Genomic DNA, 10,433 nt, shown 5'->3' with positions numbered 1-10,433 from the left:
TACCACTCATGTTCATGGTTGCAGGTGGCTGGAGCCAATCACAGCTGTCCTCCGGGACAACACCAAATTTTTATTGGATAATGTATAATGTACATGGGTCGTTGTATGGCTTTCATGGAATTACATTTTATTTTATTTTTTATTTTATTATTATTTTTTTTTACAGATAGAGAATCAGAGAGAGGGATAGATAGGGACAGACAGATAGGAACAGAGAAAGATGAGAAGCATCAATCATCAGTTTTTCGTTGAGACACCTTAGTTGTTCATTGATTGCTTTCTCATATGTGCCTTGACCGTGGGCCTTCAGCAGACCGAGTAACCCCTTGCTCGAGCCAGAGACCTTGGGTCCAAGCTGATGAGCTTTTGCTTGAACCAGATGAGCCCGCGCTCAAACTGGTGACCTTGGGGTCTCAAACCTGGGTCCTCTGCATCCCAGTCCGACGCTCTATCCACTGCGCCACTGCCTGGTCAGGCTTATTTATTTTATTTATTTTTTTGTATTTTTCTGAAGATGGAAACGGGGAGGCAGTCAGACAGACTCCCGCATGCGCCCGACCAGGATCCACCCAGCATGCCCACCAGGGGGTGATGTTCTGCCCATCTGGGGCATCGCTCTGTTGCAACCAGAGCCATTCTAGTGCCTGAGGCAGAGGTCACAAAGCCATCCTCAGCGCCCGGGCCAACTTTGCTCCAATGGAGCCCTGGCTGCGGGAGGGGAAGAGAGAGATCAAGAGGGGGAGGGGTGGAGAAGCAGATGGGCGCCTCTCCTGTGTGCCCTGGTCGGGAATCGAACCCGGGACTCCTGCACGCCAGGCCAATGCTCTACCACTGAGCCAACCGGCCAGGGCAAGAATTACATTCTAAAATATGTGGCGTTGCCTGACCAGGCAGTGGCGCAGTGGGTAGAGCAATGGACTGGGATGCCGAGGACCCAGGTTTGAGACCCCGAGGTCGCCAGCTTGAGTGCAGGCTCATCTGGTTTGAGCACAAGCTCACCAGCTTCGACCCAAGGTCGCTGGCTCCAGCAAGGGGTTACTCGGTCTGCTGAAGGCTCACGGTCAAGGCACATATGAGAAAGCAATCAATGAACAACCAAGGTGTCACAATGCGCAATGAAAAACTAATGATCGATGCTTCTCATCACTCCGCTCCTGTCTGTCTGTCCCTGTCTATTCCTCTCTCTGACTCTGTCTCTGTAAAAAAAAATTTTTTAAAAATGTGGCGTTCATGGCTCTCTCAGCCAAAAAGGTTCCCGACCCATTCTATAACAAAGGTAAGTATGGATTGGATTGTTGAGGAAACAGAAGGAAGAGATTGATTCTGCCTGAGAGAATTCTGAAGTTGCCTTTGTGTAGAATAAATAGGATTTTGCCTGGCTACAGTGAAGAAGAATAAAGATGTGGAACAACCTGAGTGAGGACCCCAGGGCTCAGAAGAGGATGGATTTTTGAGTAGGTGAGCTGGATGGAACACAAGGGGTACAGGAAGCGTATGGAGGAGTCAGAAACTTATGCTGAAGGAAAGGTAGAAAGGAAAGTAGAGTTCAAACTGGTGCAGAGAGCCAACAAAGTATTTCAAGCAGGTAAGTGGTGGACTTGAGAGTTGTATTTAGAGAAGTTTCTCAAAATAAGATCTACACATTGTATGGCTCCACTCCAGACCTGAATGAAATCTCGAGTTAGGGATACATCTTTAATCAGCAACCCATACAATTCTGACCCATATAAAAGTTTGAGGAGGGACTAGAGAAGAAAAAGAACTGAGGCCGCATCAGTTAGGGAGCAGGTGGAAGAGGATAAAAAAAGACTTGAAAGACAAGGCAAAATTCACAAGGTCTAGTTACTAATTTGATGTGGAGAGTGTTCATGTTCATTTGTGAGAAGAGTCCAGGGTTTGGGTTCTATTTCCCAAGGGAGCAACAGCAAAAGTAGCAGAAGCAGATGAGGAAGCTGGGAGAAGACCATGGAAGTGGAAATGGAGAGGGTAGTATATTAAAGTGGAAAAAGCACTTGGTTGGGAATGGAGAGACTTTGCTCTGTGTCACCAACTCTGACTTTGCTGCTATAAAACTGCCATTTTTTCATTTTTTTCTTAAGTGAGAAGCAGGGAGGCAGACAGACTGCCACATGTGCCCCAACTGGGATCCACCCAGTAGGCCCCCTATGTGGCAATGGTCTGCCCATATGGGGCCATTGCTCAGCAACTGAGCTCTTTTTAGTGCCTGAGGCAACGCCATGGAGACATCCTCAGCACTCCAGGCCAACTTGCTCCAATTGAGCCATGACTGTGGGAGGAGAAGAGAGAGCTAGAGAAAGAGAAGGGAGAGAGAGAGGGGTAGAGAAGCAGATGGTCACTTTTCCTGTGTGATCTGACCAGGAATTGTACCTGGGATACCACATGCCAGGCTGACACTCTACCACTGAGCCAACCATCAAGGGCCTAAAACTGTCATTTTTGGAAAGGCAGAGTAGGTGATCTCTGAAGTCCTTTCCAACTCTAAAATGTCATATTCCAAATTAAAGTAGAAAATAGTTTAATTGAACGTAGAAATATAAGTACATAATTAGAGTGATAAACCATTGGAATGGGGTCCTGGAGATACACATATATTCTTTTAACTTTTTTTTTTTTTTAGAGTTTATTCCTTTTTAGAGAGAGAGAACAGGGGGAGGGGCAGGCAGCATCAACTCCCATATGTGCCTTGACCAGGCAAGCCCAGGGTTTTGAACCAGCGACCCCAGCATTCCAAGTTGATGCTTTATCCACTGCACCACCACAGGTCAGGCAGAATGAGGGCCTGGAAGAACCTGAAGAAGAGAATTAATGAAACCCTCACTGGTGCCACATCTTGCCCAAGACCAATACTATAGATTTTCAGTGTTCAGATAAGCAAAAATTGTAAGATGAGCAGTTTCTCTTTCTTTTGAACTCTGAAGACACCTAAAGAACCATCTAAAAACACTTCCAGTGAGTGATGGAAAATAAAAATAAAAAAATAATAATAAATTTTAAAAAAAAGAAAATATAGCTTGAGAGCCAACTAGACCTGAATTCAAACCTAGATTTGGGCCCTGGCTGGTTGGCTCAGTGGTAGAGCATTGGCCCAGCGTGTGGATGTCTTGGGTTTGATTCCTGGTCACAGCACACAGGAGAAGCACCTATCTGCTTCTCCCTTATCTTCCCCTCTCACTTCTCTCTCTGTCTCTCTTCCCCTCCTGCAGCCATGACTCCATTAGAGGGAGTTGGCCTGGGCACTGAGGATGGCTCCATAGCCTTGGCCTCAGGCGCTAAAAAGAGCTCAGTTGCTGAGCTACGTACGTCTAGTGGACTTGCCGGGTGGGTCCCAGTCAGGCACATGCTGTCTCTGCCTCCCTCTCATTGAATAATAATAATAAACCTAGATTTGAATCCCATCTTTGCTATTAATCAGGCTCAATCCAAATAGGTAATTTATCCTTTCTGAATTGGTTTCCTCATGTCTGAATGGAAAGAAAATATCCAAGATGCAGAGTTGTGAGAATTAAATAGGCTGTCGCCTTACCTAAAGTGCCTAACAGCATAATTGCTCAATATGGCGGCAGGGGACAGGGTAAACAGTGTAGGTTCAGTACGCTAGAATCGGTGTCCCACTTCCAATACTTTACTAGCTGTGGACTTTGGGCAAATTACTTAATTTTCCTAAGCCACAGTTTTTTCAACTGTAGAATGGTGATAATAGTACCTATCTCCTTGTATTGTTAGGAGGATCAAATGAGATAATATACATACGTAAATAGATTAACTTGATTTAGCACAGGGTTAGCAGCTGTTATCACCATCATCGTTCTTCACCTCCTTCTCTGCTATTCTAGTCTGTAGTATCTATAACAATACAACACTCTAAATGTTGGGAACAAATACCTTTGTTTGGTTGGTGTTCGTTTCTCCCTCTTTACGCCTAACAACAGTTCACACAGTAGTCATTAAAGAAATGCTCTATTTTGTTCCCTGATTCTTCCAAGGCAAAAAAAAGTAAATTTCAAACTGTGTCCCCTCCTAGCGTCAGAAAAAGGAGTTACAATCAAGGGGACAGCAGAGCAGCTGAATCAAAAGGATACTAGCATACAAGCCTTCCTTGCTCTTCCATCTGTACGCAGAAGACGGCACTCGCAACTCTTTTCTCACGCTGGCTCTGTTAATAAAGTTTAATTTGAATAAATGAGCAGCCTAGCCCTGCTTTCCCCATAGGAGCTTCTTCCGCCAGCAACGCAGAGTCTGGGCGCCTAGCAACAGGCTGGTCGAGACTTCAGAGAGGCAGTACCGGAAGTGAGATCACCCCCGCGAGGTGATAGGTTAGCGGAAGTGCGGTTTCTTCCTTTCTGTTCTAGGCCCGAGAGGTTTCTGTGGGTGAGTAGATCTTGGCGGGGGTCTTCCAATCCGATGCCATCCGCAGTTTGGGGGTCGAGTTATAGGTTGGTCCTAAGTACTTTCCGTTCCTCGGTGTCTGTTGACTTCGTAGTGGATTTTGTCATGTGAGCAGGACCCGCGGGCGGCCTGGGCCAAGACGACGGCCTGAAGTTCCGGCCCGCAGCCTGGGCTTGCGAATTTCTGAGCAGCCCCTTGTAACTCTCTGCAGAAATGGGCAAGTTTATGAAACCCGGGAAGGTGGTGCTGGTCCTGGCTGGACGCTACTCTGGACGCAAAGCCGTCATCGTGAAGGTACCAGACTCGCAAGCCGCTACTCCCTTGTTTCCCGTGAATCGGACTGGTTTCAGAGGGCAGCAAGCTTGGGATTCAAGAACTGGTTTGGGTCGGATTCAAGAACTGGTTTGGGTCATGAGCCATTGAGCATTGCGGGTAGAGGTGGTGGGTGGATGAGGGCTTTGCGTTTGGAAGAGAAAAATGGAAGAAAAAAAACGAGCTGAGTTGTGTATCTAACAAAGAATATGTCCTCTACCAAAGAGGCTTTAAGTAATAATGGCCAACGTTTATTAAACGCTTGTTTAGTGCCTGGCACGCTGCCTTACAGGTGTTTTCATGTCCGAATCCTTGCAGTAACTATACGGGATTCTTTTCTATTGCTGAGGTTTAGAAATGTTTACTAATTCATCTGAGATCAAACAGGTAATAAGAACTGCCCCTGGGATTCTGTAAAAAGAGGAGAAAATGTTTCTATTCAGAGTGGTCACTTAGCTCATTTTAGCTCTTCACTGTTTGCCTTCTACCTACATTTTTTTTAATTGATTGATTGTAGCGAGATAAGGGAAGGGGAGAGAGAAAGGAACATCAGGCTGTCGCTGTATGTGCCCTGACCAGGGATTCAGTCTGCAACCTCTGTGCTTCTGGATGCTGCTCTAACCAGCTGAGCTTTCCCTCCAAGCTAACTTACGCCTTTTTTCTTTTCTTTTTTTCGCCTTTTTAGCCTCTTGAAATGTCCCTAAACTCTGACCACATACAGCACTGATTTTAGCTGTTTGGGGGGACAATGGTATTCCTGGTTCTCCTTCCCCACTAGACTGGTTTCTGGAGCTAAGCTGCCAGTTTTGGAATCCTGTTGTGGCAGGTAGCAGACACTTCATAAATGGTGACTGTTAATATAAAACCTCTTACCTCCCAGGACCCTTTCTGGATTCTTTCTGGTGGACATGAATACCACCCTTATGTTTACTACTGTTTGGGCATGTACATAGCACTTAGTGTCTGCTCTGTGTGCTTTTTCCCTGTAAGAGAGTGGCTCTCAGAGACCTGGGGGTGGGGTAAGCTTTCTATACCTGCCATACCTCCATCTAGGACAGGGCCTAGATAGGCCTTTAATTGATAACAAATGTTATTCTTGCTCATTCAGAACATTGATGATGGCACCACAGACCGCCCCTACAGCCATGCTCTGGTGGCTGGGATTGACCGCTATCCCCGCAAAGTGACAGCTGCCATGGGCAAGAAGAAAATCGCCAAGAGGTCAAAGATCAAGTCTTTCGTGAAAGTTTATAACTATAATCACCTCATGCCCACAAGGTGAGCATTTCAAGAGTGGGGAATAAAAGGTAACCTTTTATTTCTTTTCCTCCTCTGCCCTGCTGAATAAGGAGACAGCCTTGCAGCCATTCTGAAGTGGCTTCCAGTCATGCCTCTTTCATACAGTTTGGAGCCACGTTCCTGTCATTTTCTGTGGTGATGTCCCTGACTTGACCAAACAGAACTGAAAAGTCTCCAGGCTTGCTCTCTGTCTTTCTCACCTGAACATTCCAGGTGTTGAGTAGAGACTTGTTTCATGTTTTCATCCACAGTCCGCACAGGCGTAGGATCTGGCCCGCCCTCTTCCACTGTTCATTCTCACAGGTGGTTTATTACAGGCTTTCACAAATGGTGGACAAATGAAAGTAGGTCTTCCTCGGTCTCACTCGATTGCTGGACCCTTTAGCTCCTGGCCTTGCACAGTACTGTGCTGCCATACACTATCTTGATACAAGGGTTATAAAGGAATATGAGATTTGAAAGAGTCCTGAACAATAATTTTTGAAGTTCAGCAGCATGTGCCTTAAAGTTTGTTACTGGACCTTCACGTTCCCCGTTGTTCACTGACCTATAAGAGCAGAGCCGTTTCTCAGGTGCTGGCAAGCTCGGAGAGGGAGGCAGACACCCAGGTTTTGCATTGTCACAAAACACCCTGCATATGCAGAACTTGAACAGTCTTCATAAAGTGGCGGTTCTTAGCTAGGAAATGAGTAGCTGGGAAAATTGAGAATGAAGTGTGAAGTTTTCCAGTGGTTTAAATCTATGTAAGTCAGTCTGTTAACACTGGAGATTTCCAAAGATTATCACTAGGACCTTGGGACAGCTTTTTATGATTGCTCCTATGGAGTCAGATCATGGCGCCCCGGTGTTCCAGGAGAACTTGGGCAACTGTATGAAGGCCCTCCCAGTATATGGGCTGATCCTGCCTCCTCATCATTGTCCCCAGGTACTCTGTGGACATCCCCTTGGACAAAACTGTTGTCAACAAGGATGTCTTCAGAGACCCCGCTCTGAAACGCAAGGCCCGACGGGAGGCCAAGGTCAAATTTGAAGAGAGGTAAGTTAGGCTTTGTTTGTGGATGTTGAGATATGGTATTACTAATTGTTATGAAGGGAATGTTGTCTCTCTTTGTTCCTCTTCTCATTGTTGTCCTTTCTTCCCCTCTAGGTACAAGACCGGCAAGAACAAATGGTTCTTCCAGAAGCTGCGGTTTTAGGTCTTTTTTTGTTTCAGTCATTAAAAATCCAAAAAGTATCCCTGTGTCTTACTGTTTTATGTGTTATTAATCTGGGGAAGGAAAACAGTCATAAGATGAAAGACTGGTGGATGAGGGGTTGTGGAAAAATACAAAAATAAAAAAGCTAAATCTGCCTTTGTGAAATTTGGACTAGTCCTTGGCTTGATCATCCTTTAATGAACTGGCTGCCCTAAAGGGGTAAAGTGTAATCTGAACTGTTTTCCAAAAGAGCTGCTGTTGACTTTTTTAGGTGCAGGATTTTTAGCACCCCTAATTCAGCTCGTTAGGTACCTAGACCTGAGCCACCCACCACCATCACCAATTGTGACAACCAAAGACCCTTCTGAACAGGACACTGGCTATTTTGGATTGAAAACTAACCTCAGGTTCTTTTGGGGGTTTTTGTTTGTTTTTTGTATTTTTCCGAAGCTGGAAACTGAGGCAGTAAGACTCCTGCATGTGCCTGACCGGGGTGCACCCAGCATTTCCACCAGGGGGTGATGCTCTGCGGCAACCAGAGCCACTCTAGCGTCTGAGGCAGAGGCCAGAGAGCCATCCTCAGCGCCCAGGCCAACTTTGCTCCAGTGGAGCCTTGGCTGCGGGAGGGGAAGAGAGAGACAGAAAGGAGAGGGGGAGGGGTGGAGAAGCAGATGGGTGCTTCTCCTGTGTGCCTGGCCGGGAATCGAACCCAGGACTCCTGCATGCCAGACCGACGCTCTACCACTGGCCAACGGGCCAGGGCCTTTTTTTTTTTTAATTTATTGATTGATTTTAGAGAGAGGAACATTTGTCTGTTCTGTATGTGCCCTGACCAGGGGTCAAACTGGCAGCCTCTGCTGTGGGGTGCCACTCAACCAACCAAGCTATCCAGCCAGGGCTAACTTGAGGTTCTCAAACCTTAGCATTGGTGGTTTGTCAGACCAGAGCCCAGCTCTATGGTTTAGATTTAGTTGGTAAGATTTTTTTTTTTTTTTTGTATTTTTCTGAAGTTGGAAACAGGGAGGCAGTCAGATGGACTCCCGCATGCACCGACCAGGATCCACCTGGCACGCCCACCAGGGAGCGATGCTCTGCCCATCTGAGGCGTTGCTCTGTTGCAACCAGAGCCATTCTAGTTCCTGAGGCAGAGGCCATGGAGCCACCCCCAGTGCCCGGGCCAACTTTGCTCCAATGGAGCCTTGGCTGCGGGAGGGGAAGAGAGAGACAGAGGAAGGAGAGGAGGAGGGGTGGAGAAGCAGATGGGCGCTTCTCCTGTGTGCCCTGGCCGGGAATTGAACCCCAGACTCCCGCACGCCAGGCCGAAGCTCTACCACTGAGCCAACCGGCCAGGGAAGTAGGTAAGAATTTTAGCAAGTTGTCTTGTGCTCGTGATCCTCTGTTGAGGACTACTCTGGATAGGGATGGGAGGGAGGCTCAGAGCAAATATTCCTAGTGGGACCCGGGAGAGGTCCTCTAACGCAGTGGTCCCCAACCTTTTTTGGGCCAAGGACCGGTTTAATGTCAGAAAATATTTTCAGGCCCTGCTCCATGGCCTCTGCCTCAGGCGCTAGAATGGCTCTGGTCGCAACAGAGCAACACCCCAGATGGGCAGAGCATCGCCCCCTGGTGAGCGTGCCGGGTGGATCCTGGTCGGGCGCATGCGGAGTCTGTCTGACTGCCTCCCCGTTTCCAGCTTCAGAAAAATACCAAAAAATAATAATAATAAAATAAAACAAAAATAATGTAAGTTATTTATTTTCTCTGCAGACCAGTACCGGTCCGGGGGTTGGGGACCACTGCTCTAACGGCCTGCCTACAGAGACTGGCATGAAAGAAATGTGGTTGAAAGGGCTTGCGATCCTTGTGACCCTGTTTTGTTTGTTTGTTTGTTTGTTTGTTTTGACAGGGACAGAGAGAGAGTCAGAGAGAGGGACAGACAGGGACAGACAGGAATGGAGAGAGATGAGAAGCATCAATCATCAGTGTTTCATTGTGACACCTTAGTTGTTCATTGATTGCTTTCTCATATGTGCCTTGACCATGGGCCTTCAGCAGACCAAGTAACCCCTTGCTCAAGGCAGCGAACTTTGGTCCAAGCTGGTGAGCTTTTGCTCAAACCAGGTGAACCCACGCTCAAGCTGGTGACCTCAGGGTCTCGAACCTGGGTACTCCACATCCCAGTCCAACACTCTATCCACTGCGCCACGCCTGGTCAGGCTAAAAATTTTTTATTTTTTATTCACTTTCGAGAGGAGAGTGAGAGAGAGAGAAAGGGGGGAGGAGCAGGAAGCATCAACTCTCATATGTGCCTTGACCAGACAAGTGCACAAACCGGCAACCTCAGCGTTCCAGCTCAACACTTTATCCACTGCGCCACCGCAGGTCAGGCCCTTGTGACCCTGTTTTACAGATGAAATAGACTCCACATGAGCTTGTTCTAAGTCACTAGATGAAACGGATCCAGAGGCCTGTTTGCCAAGCCTGAAGCACTTGGCACACTTCCACCTGTGGTGGGGTGGGGGCGTGAGAAAGGGGCTCTGTAAGCTATTCCTGGTGGAAATACTGGGAAACATCACACACACTTGTTTTATGTACTTTCATTTGGTTCCTCATCCTTAAATATTGGACATCTGAAACTCCTATTAGCTTGTCTACTCAGTCACAAATGGAAATGAATATAAGTCCTCTTGACTACAAATTTAAGTTCTCTGCCTCAAACACCAAGTTCAAATACTGTACAACGAGGTATGGATACATGTTTCACTTCCTATAATGTGAAATTGGTCAAGTTTATATACTGTGCTTTAGAAGTTTAGAATCTCATGTAAAATCAGGAAAGAACTAAGGGGTTGTTTTAAAGACAGTTTAATTCATGCAAAGCAGAACCAGTATTGGGCACATAACTGCTCTCAACAAATGCTATTATGATAGGTTTAGTTTTTCTATTGATTTGAGAGAAAAGTATCTACTCATTCCACTTGGTTCCACTTAGCTGTGCATTCGTTGGTTGCTTCTCATATGTGCCCTGACCTGGGGTCAAACCTGTGACCTCGGCGTGCTGGGACACTATCCACTAAACCACCTGGCCAGGGCTATTATGACAGGTTTGTGAACTTGATGGAGGGGGGATTGTCCTGGTTGCATTTGTTTTTTAGTTGTTTTATCAATGTTTGCGTGTGCCTGGCATTATTCTGGGCTCTGGGGAAATACCCATTAACA

The 10,433-nt window shown here is 46.7% G+C and overlaps 1 protein-coding gene across 2 annotated transcripts; it reads left to right on the top strand.

Annotated features, from left to right (window-relative positions):
- Positions 1-4,274: 4,274 nt before the first annotated feature.
- Positions 4,275-7,379, top strand: RPL27 (ribosomal protein L27). 2 transcript variants are annotated; one of them, XM_066364054.1, is made up of 5 exons: positions 4,275-4,389; positions 4,619-4,701; positions 5,828-5,997; positions 6,944-7,054; positions 7,166-7,379. In XM_066364054.1, exons 2-5 carry the CDS (start codon positions 4,621-4,623, stop codon positions 7,212-7,214), a joined length of 411 nt encoding a protein of 136 aa, XP_066220151.1. In that variant the 5' UTR covers positions 4,275-4,389; positions 4,619-4,620; the 3' UTR covers positions 7,215-7,379. The 2 variants fall into 2 exon arrangements, with proteins under 2 accessions (XP_066220151.1, XP_066220150.1); XM_066364053.1 differs by lacking the exon at positions 4,275-4,389 and having other exon boundaries at positions 4,412-4,701.
- Positions 7,380-10,433: the final 3,054 nt, after the last annotated feature.

Source organism: Saccopteryx leptura, chromosome 2 (assembly GCF_036850995.1).
Source record: "Saccopteryx leptura isolate mSacLep1 chromosome 2, mSacLep1_pri_phased_curated, whole genome shotgun sequence".
NCBI lineage: Eukaryota > Metazoa > Chordata > Mammalia > Chiroptera > Emballonuridae > Saccopteryx > Saccopteryx leptura.
Note: the sequence above shows the minus strand (reverse complement) of the source record. Positions and strands in the feature narration are given on the sequence as shown.